Raw genomic sequence first — 14,771 nt, forward strand, 5'->3', positions numbered from 1 at the left:
ACTTTCTGATATGTTAGTCACTCTTGGGCTATAAATATGTACAAAGAAATCTCTAGTTACTGACTGAAGAGAAAGAAGAGTTACCTTTTACTCCCAGCTATCAGACTTCTTGACAGCATGTTTAATATTTATCAAACATTGATCAGATTCTTTTTACCCAGCAGTTTAATTTGCATAGATAATGGAATTACAAAAGCCAGCAATTGAGTCAGACCAGCCCTGTTCAATAGAAATGTTATGTGAGCCACAAATGGAAAAATTTCCAGTAGTCACATTAAAAAAGTAAAAGGTGGCATTAATTTTAATACTTCTATTTAACTCAGGACATCAAAAATACATTTCAACATACATTCAATACAAAAATTAGTAATTCTGTATTCATTTTTGGATACGAAGTCTTTGAAATCCAGTGGGTATTTTACATTGAAATCATATCTCATTCTGGACCATCCTCATTTCAAGTGCTCAGCATTAAAACACGGTTAGTGGCTACTGCATTGAAAGTGCAGGACTAGACTTTAAGCTCTAGAGGACAGAAATGACAGTGGTCCTATCACTGTATCCCCAGCACCTTAGGCAGTACTTGGTACAAAGCAAGTATCCAGTAATATTTTTGGCTTAATGAATGAATGAATGAGTGAATAAATATGAGACCATCTTTTCACTAACTCCTCAACCTTTAATCCATTTGAGTTACATTTGTCACAAAAATAGTTGTCAAGTAACTCATAGTGGAAAATTATAGAGAGAAAATCCTAGAATATAGTGTATGTCTTTTCAAATATTTGTCCAAAAGCAGTTTTAGAAAAGTATCTGTTGACTTCAGGGAGTAAAGCATATGACGTTATATAGATTCTCAAAGTTCCCATCTGTTGACCACAACAACTCTGTTTTGTTTTTTCTTTAAATATGTCTCACTAACTTTTAGAAGCATTTCTGTTTTGAGAAGACCATTGCATAATCCAGCCCCTGCCCCTGAAATCGTATATCTCTGAAGTATAATGATACCAAAGTCCATTGGGAGCTATACACTATTTTTATCATCCCTGTCACTGTTTACTTTAACCTGAAACTAGAATCATGAAACTCCTAGTGTCTTTTTTCTTTTTTTAAGATTTTATTTATTTTTATTTGAGAGAGGGAGTGAGAGAGAGCACGAGAGGGGAGAAGATCAGAGGGAGAAGCAGACTCCCCTTGGCGCTGGGAGGCTGATGCGGGACTCCATCCTGGGACTCCGGGATCATGACCTGAGCTGAAGGCAGTTGCTTAACCAACTGAGCCACCCAGGTGCCCTGTCTCCTAGTGTCTTTTATATCGCTCCACTGGTTTCAGGTGTTATGGGTAATACAGGACAATTGTTATACATGATCTTTGCCTTTGAGGAGCTTTGGAGAAGAAAAATGTTCACAAAATGAGTAGAGAAAAATTTAAAAATTTTTGTTTAGTGTTTTTTGTGTGCCTTGGGCTTGGTACTAGAAAGGTCAATGCAAGTACATTCCTCTTTCTTCAAATAGTTCACACACTTGGAAAGATTAATATATAAGCCAATAAGCATTTTAATAGAAATCTGAAAAATCTGTGAGGTACAGGCTTAATTAATATCCCCTTATACAGACGAGGAAGCTGAGATACAGTGAGGGTCAGTGACTTGCTCAAGGTAGCAGTTAGAAACCTGGATTCAAATCTAGACATTTGTAGGAGCTTTTGCTTTTTCTTCCACACCACACTTTCTGTGTTTTGAGATTCCTAGAAAGAGAAATTTCGTTCTTCAGTTGAGGTAAATCACAGCTTATGAGTAAATTTTCTAAATGATTATAGTTTGTCTAATATATTCATGTATTTACATAGATACAGTATAATAATCTTGCTGTGTGTGTATATCCTATTATTTGAATCGCAGGGTATTGAACTTTAAGGGCCCTAGGGTTTAATGATGAGAAAGCTGTAAGGGCTGGATTTGGAGGCATTTCCACAAGTAAGCATTGAAGGGTAGGAGACCAGGCCAAGGGCTAAGGGAAGGACTTGGCTTTATAAGCAGAGAGACAAACTTAGGCAGAAGTGTGAGCTATAAGGCCAAAGTTATGTTGTGAAAGGCTCTAAATTGTGGGTTGAAAACTGTACTTGAGCAGGAAGGAGTCATCAAAGATTCTCAGGACTGACAGGTCAGAGTTGAGGGATTCAGTGATTGATTCGTGGTTTATTTGTTTTTTAGTTTCTCTAGATAGGTGCAACTTCTTTTCTGTTCTTATTTGAATTTATACCCCAGGAAGTGAGATTTTGATTAACAAAATACATAAGGCCTATCTATGTTAGGTTGGTAATAAGTGTTTTTTTTTAATATAACATGTTCGTTAGGTGTCCAGCATCATCCTAAATATTAATTAACATTATACTAATATCTGTTCCTAGTATAGGAAAGTAGGTAAGTCTTTAGGGTGACTGACAACTATAGTGGCTTTTTATTCCATCCAGTATGGATTTAAGCATCTTTGGTTCTGCAGCTATGTAAGGGTTTGTGTAGACTGGTATAAAAAATTGTAAGGATAATAGAAATAATCTAAAAATTTAGGATTTTTTTACTCTAATCTCGAAGTAGTTTTTAGTGAACTAGTTGATGCAATTTAAACTTCAGATAGCTTTCAAATACAAACTGTAGAAATAGCTTTTCTTAGTAAAGCTCTCAGTAGGTTGAAAGATGCTCTTTGAGATAACTATAAGGATATTTTTTGTTAACTGCCATACTGTCTGGAGTGGTATTTAATTCTAAATCTTTCTATAACTCTTTGAAAGCCAGTTTTCTTTTTAAGTGTGTAATTATATAGTGTGGACAAATCATAGGTTTTATGTGTGTGTATTTTTATTTATACATGACTCATTCACATTTGTGATTATATTTATGTAGTTCTTTAATATTTTCAGTTTAATTTAGTTGGCCTGTGTTTTTGTTCTCCTCTAAGGAAATAAGAAAATTTGTCCTGTTAGCTTTTTGCTTATTAAACCCCTCCTCCTTCTTGAAAATTTCAAGTTGTCAACCATTTTTTTGAGTTTATAATGCTATTTTACCTCCCTTGGAAAAAAAAAAAAAACTTTTCACAGTGACCAAAATCTGAAAGTTAGTTGTATGAAATAGAAATGGAGACTAGCTCCTTAAAAACTTAAGTAGTCATGTGTGAATGTAAAAAATAACCTAAGCATATAAAAAGTAAATCAATGTTATAAATTTTCCCTGATTCCCTCTTAAAGCTAAAATGATTGTGACCAAATTTGTTTGTGCTTTTAATCTGCTTGGCCATCTGTGGAAAACCGTCTTATTCTCTCCTAGGCCACAGACCTCCACCAGCACGAAGTGGACATCGTTGTGTGGCAGATAATACCAACCTCTATGTGTTTGGAGGTTATAACCCAGATTATGATGAATCTGGAGGGCCAGATAATGAAGACTATCCTCTCTTCAGGGAGCTTTGGAGGTATCATTTTGCTACAGGAGTATGGCACCAGATGGGCACAGATGGCTACATGCCCCGGGAATTGGCATCTATGTCACGTGAGTGCAAGCAGTTCTGAACTTTTGACTTTATGAAATGTCTGTGAGGACAGGTCAGTGTCACATGGTTCTTGTTAATAATTTGTAATAATACTGTCATATGATTAAACCCTATTAAGGGATAGACTTGCTACTGTGGTAAGAATGCAGCATGGTGGTTCAAAATCACGTGGGAGGCTAGTCCTGAGTTTGAATCTAGCTGTATACCGTTTCCTTGCTTGATGATTCGTAGGTTCAAGGTCTTTACTTGTAAAATGGGATTAGTAATATTTCAGAGGGTTTAATAGAAAGTAGCAGATACAGGCTAAGTAAAATATAGTAGAGGCTCAACAGAGGGGGTTTATAATGACGATAATAGCTTCTGAGCAAAGTACTCCACACGTAGTATCCGTTTACCTCACAGCATTTCTGTGATGCACTGTAGAGTTATTGCCGTTGTACAAATGGAAAACAGGATGTTAGAGGGGCCTTAAGGGACTTTAACTGAGATCATACAAGAATTGAAACCTGGCTCTTGCAGCTCCAGAGCCATGCTGGCTCTCAAACTATATCAGCTGAACAATTGATTTCTCAAAATGCCATTGAGGTAAAATAGTAGCACGATTTGGGGGGTACTTGTCGTTAGAGAAAGAATGTGTGTGCATGTGTGTGTGTGCGCGTGCGTGTGTGCATGTGGTGGCAGAAACAGAAGAAATAGAACACCAAAGTTACCAGCAGGATATTGGTGTTTCTTTTTATCTGGTGAAGGATTAAGGTGACAGAAGCATTATTTAAAATGTAGAGATCATTCATTCCCCTGGCAAAACCAGAATGATCCTTTTATCCCTTCATCCAGAGTCCTGCTGGGTCTTTGCTGAGGCAAAGATGATACTTCATTTTCTCTGCTTTGCTGCATACTTGAACTGTCTTCAGTGACAGTGCTGTGCCATAGTTCATGTCCTCTAGTAGTGTTAGACACAGTATTTCAGGAACTCCACAAACACGTACTGAATACACGTGTCACATACCTAACAACAAGCTGGCCTTATGGTTTAGTCCGTACAGTTTGAAGTTAGCCTTTTCCTGCAGAACTTTATAGTAGTTAGATGTCAGTGGTTTGAGTTACCTTCTGAGAGAGCATTAAAGCAGACATTTTTTTAGTCTCTCTTATTCTGGGTTTACGTGGGAACATACCGCAGGTAGCCAGTACATAATGGACATGTGCGTCTCCTTCCCCAGTTGTGCTGCATGGAAACAACCTGTTGGTGTTTGGAGGTACAGGCATCCCGTTCGGTGAGAGCAATGGCAATGACGTCCATGTGTGTAACGTGAAGTATAAGAGATGGGCTTTACTCAGCTGTCGGGGGAAGAAACCCAGCCGTATATACGGACAGGTACCAATCTGTGGCCAATCGTGGTGGATGTATTAGTGCAGATCTTTCTAGTTCTAAGGACAATGTCAGAATATTTGTTACTACTTTTTTTTTAAACAGAGAATGAATTCACTGTTTAATATTTGATTTTTCAGTTCATTTTTTCAAGAAGATTTTATTTATTTATTTGAGAGATGAGAGAGAGTATGAGTCTTTGGGGAGGGGAAGAGACAGAGGGAGAAGCAGTCTCCCCAGCAAGGGGCTCGATCCCAGGATCCCATGACTGGCTGAGCCACCCATGTCCCTAGGTTTTTTGTTTTCCTTTATTTATTTATTTGAAAGAGAGAGAGAACACACATGAGTGGGGGGAGGGCAGAGGGAGAGAGAGAATCCTCCAGCAGATTCCCCACTGAATGCAACACCACACCGGGCTTGATCTCAAGACCCTGAGATCATGGCCTGAGTTGAAATCAAGAATCAAGCGTTCAACTGACTGAGCCACCCAGGCACCCACTGATTTTTCAGTTCTGATGTGAAGTCATAATTGCAAATCTGGTTGTTATTACCTCCTTTCCTTTTTTTCCTCACTCTTTATTTCTAATCCAATTTGGGATCATGACCTAGATCTATACAGAAGTATTTTTTTTTTAAGATTTTTATTTATTTATTTGAGAGAGAGAGAGACGGAGAAAGCATGAGCAGGGAGAGGGGCAGAGAGAGAAGCAGACTCCCTGCTGAGCAGGGAGCACAATTTGGGATTTGATCCCAGGACCCTAGGATCATGATCTGATCCAAAGGCAGCCGCTTAACTGACTGAGCCACCTGGGCGCCCCTCTACAGAAGTATTTTAAATGTCAGGATGCACTCTGCCTCCACTCCCACCCCCAATGAGTTTGGGCTCTACATATGGTCATCATCTCTAAAATGATATGATTCTTTGGAGAGCTTTCTGACCTAAGTAGTAGAGTAGATAATATCTGCACTTGGAAAGGACTTAATACAGGCTAGTCTGAGCTGAAACACAGGTTATGTGGACATTAGTTTCTAGTTAATTCCAGTGCTTCAAAAGGTCTGAAAAGTTCTATCCAAAAAGATAGGGAGCAACCCTCCAACGTCGGCAACCCTTGGAGAGTAATGGGCTAAACTTAAAAGCATCTTTAGCTTCTTTTTCAACTGGCCAACATTAGTACTGATAATAAATACCTCCTAAGCTATGTGTAGACGTACATACTGGATAGCTCTATTCCACTGGAGGAGGCATTAAAACTCTGAGAAATGACCATAACAAAAGCGGAATTTATGCTGACGGGAGTCTGGTAGAAAATGTGACATTTTTAGGACTACCAACTTTAGACATTTTACTTAAGGGGTTCTGGTGCCTTATTTTTTTTTTTTAATTTTTTTATTTTTTATAATCATATATTTTTATCCCCAGGGGTACAGGTCTGTGAATCACCAGGTTTACACACTTCACAGCACTCACCAAAGCACATACCCTCCCCAATGTCCATAATCCCACCCCCTTCTCCCAAACCCCCTCCCCCCAGCAACCCTCAGTTTGTTTTGTGAGATTAAGAGTCACTTATGGTTTGTCTCCCTCCCAATCCCATCTTGTTTCATTTATTCTTCTCCTACCCACTTAAGCCCCCATGTTGCATCACCACTTCCTCATATCAGGGAGATCATATGATAGTTGTCTTTCTCTGCTTGACTTATTTCGCTAAGCATGATACGCTCTAGTTCCATCCATGTTGTCGCAAATGGCAAGATTTCATTTCTTTTGATGGCTGCATAGTATTCCATTGTGTATATATACCACATCTTCTTGATCCATTCATCTGTTGATGGACATCGAGGTTCTTTCCATAGTTTGGCTATTGTGGACATTGCTGCTATAAACATTCAGGTGCACGTGCCCCTTTGGATCACTACGTTTGTATCTTTAGGGTAAATACCCAATAGTGCAATTGCTGGGTCATAGGGAGGTTCTATTTTCAACATTTTGAGGAACCTCCATGCTGTTTTCCAGAGTGGCTGTCTGGTGCCTTATTTTCATATCTGCTTCTTCTTCCTGAGAGCATCTTTCTTAACACTGCTTAGAAAGAGAAGCAGCTTTACGTGGAAATGTTCATGTCTGTGATGTATACATTCTTTGGTTGGCCAGGATCCCTAAATGATATCCAGTCCTCTTGCCTATCTAGGTAGAACTGCTTTGTAGTTGAGCAAAGCTTTACCTTTCTTTCTTAATTTTTCTTTCTTTTTAAAGATTTGTTTATTTATATATTAGATTGAGAGAGAGAGAGTGCATGTGGTGGGGAAGGGGCGGAGGAAGAGGGAGAGAGAGTCATAAGCAGACTCCATGCTGAGCAGCCCGATGCAGGGCTTGGTCTAACAACCCTGAGATCATGACCTCAGCCAAAACCAAGAGTGGGACACTTAACCAACTGCACCACCGAGGCACCCCAAAGCTTTACCCTTCTAAAAATAATCCCTGGGTTCTCTAAAAATCTTTAATCTTTTATTTATTTATTTTTAGGTATATTTTTAAAAGATTTTATTTTTTAGGGGCATCTGGGTGGCTCAGTCGTTAAGTGTCTGCCTTCAGCTCAGGGCATGATCCCAGGGTCCTGGGATCAAGCCCCCACATTGGGCTCCCTGCTCAGTAGTAAGCCTTTTACTCCCTCTCCCACTCCCCCTGCTTGTGTTCCCTCTCTCACTGTGTCTCTCTTTGTCAAATAAATAAATAAAATCTATTAAAATTTTTTAATTTTTTATTCATTTATTTGAATGAGAGAGGGAAAGAGCCCAAGTTGGGGGAGGAGCAGAGGGAAAAGGACAAGCAGACTCCCCACTGAGCAGGGAGCACAATGACATGGAGCTTGATCCCTGGACCATGACATGACCTAAGCCTAAATCAAGAGTCAGATGCTCAACAGACTGAGCCACCTTGGTTCCCCCCAGATCTATAATCTTTTAAAGGTCTGCTATTTTAGAAGGTTAAAAAGTAGAAGAGAATTTCATGAAGTCTCATTTTGGGGTATTGAATACGTTTGTATTCTTTAACCAGGCGTTAATGAATCAATGGTATTCACCTTTCCTTGCCCTCCAGGCCATGGCGATCATCAATGGCTCCCTTTATGTTTTTGGAGGGACAACTGGCTACATTTACAGCACAGATCTGCACAAACTAGATCTCAATACAAGAGAGTGGACACAACTAAAACCAAACAACCTGTCCTGTGATCTGCCAGAAGAGAGGTGAGGTTCTAGGATCAAAGCATATTTATTCTTTCTTGCTAAGTTTGACTTTTTTCTGAATACTGCTAATACGGTTTGACGAAGACTCTTACAGCCTGGTTAAAATAGCCAACTGCTGGTGGATTCCAGTTCAGCATTAAAGAAAAGTCATCTGGTTAAGGAATGATATTTCCCCCTTAACCATAGATTTTTTTCTCATAGTATTTCTTTTTATATCTCATTTTTTCCTGCATTAGGAAGATAGTAACACTTTGAAGAAGAAACCAGTGGTAGCAAATGTAATTAAATGCCATATTACAGACAAAACAATCACTTTCTAGTTACTTTTTGATTTGCCTTCTTAACTTGCGCTTTGGGATTATTTGGCTCATTTGCTCGCAGCTGTATACCCAGAGAGCCTGTGGCACTCAATTCCCATAGTGGTACTCAGTGAATATTGACTTGGGGGGGGCGTGGTGGTTGGATGGGTGGATGAGAGGAGGGGAGGACCTTCATTTCAAGTGCCCTGTTAAGCATGCAGACTTCACAGGTGAAGTCTTCACAGGTGGCTCCTAGCCACCTTCTGGGAGCAGTCCTAGGCCTTTCACTTTTCTTTCCTGCCAGGACTTGCCTCTTAGAATTAGAAATACTTCTGTGAAATAATTTTTTCCTCTCCAGTTTAAAAGCAAAGACAGTAAATAGTTTTTTATTCACTTTGTTTAGATGAATCCAGTTATCTCTTCGTTTCCTTTAAACAAAACGGCCTAGAGGTTCTAAGGAAGGCTTTATCTTTGTTGTAGGATGGCAGTGGGCTGATGTTTGCAGAGCTACCATGTGAGGACTTGGGGGTGGGCTGCTGCTGGAATAATTTTGATGTAATTTATTTTATCAGCACCAAGGCCTTCAGGGAAAGGAGGAAATAGATTAAGTTTTCAAAGCATTTTCACATGGTTGCCTTCTTGAATCATTTTATGGACACATTATAAATGGTTTCACTTCTAGCTAGACTGCTTGGATAAAAGTCCTGGTAGGTGTTTCACATTATAATCACAGTTCTATGTAGCAGAATTTTTCTGATATTTTTGTATCTATTAAATAAGTATCTTAATTTGAAAGTCCATACTGTGGGGTTTCTAATGAAATGTAGACAGATCACTTTTTACAAACTCTGTAATAATTTCCCTCCTTATACAAGTTATCACAAAAAGATTTTAGAAAATCTGGAAAATACAGATAAGTAAAATGAAGAAAATGAAAAAAATATAATATAAATCTAGAGATAGTCAGGGTTAACATTTTGGATCTATCTCTGTAGTCATTTTCTCTGCATATTTGTGTATGTATAAATTTTTCATGGGATTAAAGCCTATCTGCTCTTACTTTTTTTTTTTTTTTTTCAGTTAATGACATGGAAAGAAGTTCTTGATATATTAACTGTCCTCTCTGTCTGTATTCTTACTGGTTGCACGCTAATCCATTTTATGTCTATTCTGTAATTCATTTAACCAATTCACTATTGTTAAACACTTAGATTGTTTCTAACAATTTATTACTATGAATAATTATCCAACAAAAGCCTTATGGCAAAATCTTAGGTAGATCATTTTTCACTTCATTATAAACAGATTCCATGTATGTTTTCAGATACAGACATGAAATTGCACATGATGGGCAGAGGATTTACATCTTGGGAGGTGGTACTTCCTGGACAGCTTATTCCTTAAACAAGGTATATTTAAAAATAATAATAATGAGAGAGAAAAGGACAGAGAGAGGCATGTTTCATACTAAGTAAGATAATTCTGTGACTATAGATACTTGAATTTTGGAACAGTTTCTTAACACCTTTTTTTTTTTTTTAAGATTTTATTTATTTATTTGACAAAGAGAGATCACAAGTAGGCAGAGAGGCAGGCAGAGAGAAAGAGGAGGACGCAGGCTCCCTGCCAAGCAGAGAGCCCAATGCGGGACTCGATCCCAGGACCCTGAGATCACGACCTGAGCCGAAGGCAGAGGCTTAACCCACTGAGCCACCCAGGTGCCCCTTAACACCTGTTTTATGTTACATGCTCTTTATAACATATGGCCAAACTCTGTCCCTAATATGCTTTCTAGTTGACCATTGTATCCATCACACTCTGAAAAACATGAAAATTATCCCCGGCATAAGCTGGATGGGGGAAGTGACTAAAAGGAAGAGATAGTAGCTTGTATGGAGAAACTAATGAGAACTGGAACCATGATGCTCAGGATGTCACAGCTTTGTCATCGTCAGTGCTGTGTATTTAGAAAGAACTTTGCAGGTCTAGGACTGTGCATCTGTAGGAAGCTGCACTCTGATGGGTTTTTATTCATCCACTCCTGTGGTGTTGCTAAATTAACATCTCCCAGGAGGAATCTAGATTAGGCTACAGAGCCCCTGGGCTGTTTTGGCACTTTATTGGTCTTTTTCAAGTTTTGTTAAAACTGCATTATCGTATTTTCTTATCAACACTTACTTTCTGGTATAAAAATGGTAAATGTTTGTTGTAAAAAATGTGACAGTTGCAGAATTCCAACTGTTTTCTTTTTTTTCTGTGATTAAAAAAAAAATGGAATCCTGTATCTGTTTAACTTTCAACTATATCATTTAATGTTTTGCCTTCTTTTAGAATTAGGGAAGATTGGAGAAAGGCAAAAGAAATGAAGACTTTCCAACTAAGAATACGTGTTTGTTTAGGCTGTTATTAAAAAATCCGGTTTTCAGGCTAGCTAAAATTACGTGTGTGATTCTTCTCTCTTTTTTCTCCCCAAGATCCATGCATACAACCTTGAAACGAACGCATGGGAGGAAATTGCCACAAAACCCCATGAAAAAATAGGTAAATTTAAAATATTGATTCACTTATCTTTAATAAATATATTTTAATTTTTACTTGTTTCGAAGGGGGGAAAGTACTCTTATTGAGTTATATGACAAGTAAAATACGTTATGCTGGTCCAGTTATTATTCTTCCTCTGTAATTGTGCAGAGACTTTTAATGGGGATTGTTACATTCTGTGGAAGCAGGGAAATGTGGGTGGGTTAGGAAGCAGACACTTGAATCAAGATCCACCCATCTTTTTGTGGGTAAAAGGACTTGGAAAAGCCACTAGTAACTCCTTCCCCTACCATCCCATTTTGTTCCCCTGGCTCCTGAATGCTGTACGGTTACAGCGAGACTTGGATGGCTTTTTTTTAGTGTGAAATAAGGAAGGATTGGAAGGACTAGTCAGTGTTTGCTTAATGCAACAATGGGCTTGTTTTAAGTGTCTAAGAGTTATTCCTAGTGTGTCTTTCGCCATGGCACATCAGCATTAGTCTTAGTTTTTCTGTGAATAATGGAATTTCTGTGTTTATTATGTGTTTGGCAGGATTTCCTGCAGCCCGAAGATGTCACAGTTGTGTCCAAATAAAAAATGGTAAGGTTTCTAGAGAACATTCTAGTTCCGTTTTATAATTGTACGTGCTGAGAATGTCTTTATGTGTATATAAAGGGCACAATTTTGAGAAGAGTCTGTTTCTTATAGCTTAAACTCAAGGGAAATCCATAAAGTTATGCTTCTTTTAGTGGTTTTCATCAGGTACATGAGTGGGGTGTCTGGGTTCCCTCAGTTACGAGAGAACTCAAAGACTGGCAATAAATAAGCTTGTCTTATACGGGCTGACCTTTCAGCACCCCACCCCAAAGCTGTCTGTGGTTATGGTGGGTAATACTGATAATCTTGACATATAATTGAGACCTCGGTGGACATAGTATTAAAATTACAGTAACTCCTTCAGAGTGGTATTTCATAAAGTTTATTCTGTGCTCTGTCTGATGCCAAATAGGACTCTTAGCTCATTCTTTGGCTGTATTACAACAGAGGCATTGTATGGCTTCCCAAAGCAGCTGTGCCTACCTCGTCCGAGTGTGATAAATGACTCCTCTTTGGACAACCCTCCTGTCTTCTAATTTACAGCTTATTTTATGGTTTGGTACACCCCCTTCCATTTTTCCTGGGGGGAAGGTGTGTATAAGTGAGTTTGAGAGCCCATATCCTTTCAGCAGTTTAGTTGGGATTTAACTAGGATTATGCTGCCATCTCCAGTACAAAGCTGCTTTTTATGATGCTTCTGCTTTCTGGATAAGATGTGTAGATCGTGGCGTTGTTCAGCTTTGCCTCTCGAGGAAGCAAAGCTATACTTTGCCTTGGCCCTGAAACTTCTTGAATCTTAGCCAAAGAAGTTTCCAGTGTGTTTTATAGTTTAATTAAGTATTGGCTTGAGCTTGATCTAGACCTGAATGAAGACATCTCATCATTTGATCCATTGAGGCCGGATACCGTACCAGTGGAATTCAGTCTTAGTTTGGGGCATTTCATTTGAATGTTACAAGCTGACCAGTTATAACTATCTAACTTTACAAACATAAAACATCAACAATGATGAAGAACCTTTGATTTTGGGGAAGGTTGAAAGAACTGTGTAGATCAAATGGGGCTTCACACTGTCCTCCTTTGGCTAAAGAAAGCTTGGAAGAACCACTTTTATGCCCCTGAACTGAACGTTGCAGTGAATGTTTCTCCTCAGGTTAAATGTCTGCATAGAGGACGTTTGTCTTTATGGGCAGACAAATATCCATCCTTTCTAGAACATTATTTGAAAGAAGAATTTGCAAACTGGTGGCCTGCAATTATATTTTGTCTGGCTCGTGTGTGTCTTAAGTTTTTTTGGATTAGTGGATAACACTTAAAAATCAAAATGTTTCCCTTAGGAAAAAAAAAAAATCCAGATTTCCAGCTTCTGTGGAAAAATCAGAAGATCTGGCTGTTGTGGGCCTTAAGTTCCACAAGGTGTCGGTCAGCTGGCGCTGCATCACCATCTCCGCCTTTAGAGTGTGTGCACTCCTGTTGGCTTATTTTCCCTGGACCTTCTTGTCCATTCACTTCCTGTGCCTGGCACCTATAGGTATTTGGATTTGAGGACCCAGACATGAAGCCTGCTTAGAGACTTGCATCCCTAGTCCTAGCAAAGATCCCGGCACAGTGTCTGTACTTTACTGAGGGACATGACAGCAGCCGGAGAGGGTCTCCCAGCCACAGTCATCTGTGTTGGAGGAGATGCCCAGAACTGGTCCCCTGTCAGCTCGCCCGGTGATCTACTACAAAACATGCTGTTGTCGTGTCTCTTTTCTTTTGTGTGATCTGGGGTCTCTCTTTTCTTCATAGATGTGTTTATTTGTGGGGGCTATAACGGAGAAGTGATCCTGGGAGATATCTGGAAGTTGAATCTGCAGACTTTTCAGTGGGTGAAGCTCCCGGCTACCATGCCCGAGCCAGTTTATTTTCACTGTGCAGCTGTTACACCGGTAAGTTTTTATTTTCTTAACCTTCCTTACATAGTTGCAGGTGATAAGGAAATCTTTTCAGCAAAGTTAGCAAAGAAAAAGATTCTGCACTTAGCAATCTTGAGTTAAGAATGGGTTTCTACAACTCTCTTCAAGACAAAGCTAGCTCTCCCTCTGAGAAAAGGGGAGAGAAACCATATACACAGCTTAAAAGCAGCAGAAATGTGAAAGGAAGGCTGTGTGTGGCATTCAGGCCCTGGTAGGGACAGAAAAGCTGTCTTCTGGGAGGGCAGAATAGCTCTATCCCCACAAAGCCTGTTGTTAAAGATCCCATTAGTTTCACGAAGGCAAGGGCCTTTATTTTCATCTTTGTATTCCCAGTATTTGGCACTGTGAATACTTCATATAATGTTAGTTTAATGTTTGCTGAAGGCAAAAAAAAAGGGAAAGAAAAAGAAAAAAGCTACAGTTTTCTCCTAGTAACTCAGTCATTATTTAAACCCTTCTTGATCTCTGTGTTGGGATCTGTGAGAAATTCTTTTTTGCTTCACCTCATCTCACTTTGGCCTAGTGGGCAATTTTTTGCTGACTCTTCAGCCTCAGTATCTGTTTCTTTCCCATTTGAATTTATCCCCTTTTGACTGCCATTTGTTCACAGGCTGGTTGCATGTACATTCATGGAGGAGTGGTGAACATCCATGAAAACAAACGGACTGGGTCATTGTTTAAGATCTGGCTGGTGGTACCTAGCCTGCTGGAACTGGCATGGGAGAAGCTGCTTGCGGCCTTCCCTAACCTAGCAAACCTCTCCCGAACACAGCTTCTGCACCTTGGACTCACACAGGGACTCATCGAGCGCTTGAAATGAGGATTTCTGGACTGTTCATTGATACTGGAAATGTTAATTTAAAGAGACTCCTTTATTTATGGGCAGTGTAGAATGTGCTACAAAGAGGATTGGTTACCCTGATCAAGGCCTTATTCAGAAAATACATCAGATGCCTTTCTGTAAATTGGTTTTAAGTTTATGGAAATCTCACTTTCCCTTGTGCTTCTTTCTTTGCTTCTCTCCCTCCTGCCCCAACACACACACACACACACACACACACACACATTCACATACTCCCTCTTCCTTGATGGAGTTGAGGGAAAGTCTGAAGGTACCTTAATAATGTTGTGAATCAAGATAGGATAATTTTTTAAAGGAACTCTGAAACTATGACCATGTTAGCCAGTGCTCTACAAATTAAAGAAGCATCATTGACAAAAAAAAAATTTTTTTTTAATATT

General features: G+C 39.2%; 1 protein-coding gene across 2 annotated transcripts in view; it reads left to right on the plus strand.

Annotated features, from left to right (window-relative positions):
• Positions 1 to 14,524, plus strand: part of KLHDC10 (kelch domain containing 10) — a 58,198-nt gene extending 43,674 nt beyond the window's left edge. For both annotated transcript variants that reach the window (XM_004741765.3, XM_013050502.2), the window contains 8 exons: positions 3,323 to 3,544; positions 4,763 to 4,917; positions 8,006 to 8,154; positions 9,778 to 9,862; positions 10,928 to 10,994; positions 11,527 to 11,574; positions 13,363 to 13,502; positions 14,140 to 14,524. In XM_004741765.3, the coding sequence (XP_004741822.1) occupies positions 3,323 to 3,544; positions 4,763 to 4,917; positions 8,006 to 8,154; positions 9,778 to 9,862; positions 10,928 to 10,994; positions 11,527 to 11,574; positions 13,363 to 13,502; positions 14,140 to 14,349 (1,076 nt within the window). In that variant the 3' untranslated portion in view covers positions 14,350 to 14,524. The remainder of the gene's footprint in view (positions 1 to 3,322; positions 3,545 to 4,762; positions 4,918 to 8,005; positions 8,155 to 9,777; positions 9,863 to 10,927; positions 10,995 to 11,526; positions 11,575 to 13,362; positions 13,503 to 14,139) is intronic.
• Positions 14,525 to 14,771: the final 247 nt, after the last annotated feature.

Source organism: Mustela putorius, unplaced genomic scaffold (genome assembly GCF_011764305.1).
Source record: "Mustela putorius furo isolate JIRA1106 unplaced genomic scaffold, ASM1176430v1.1 tig00003845_pilon_pilon_pilon, whole genome shotgun sequence".
Classification (NCBI taxonomy): Eukaryota; Metazoa; Chordata; class Mammalia; order Carnivora; family Mustelidae; genus Mustela; species Mustela putorius.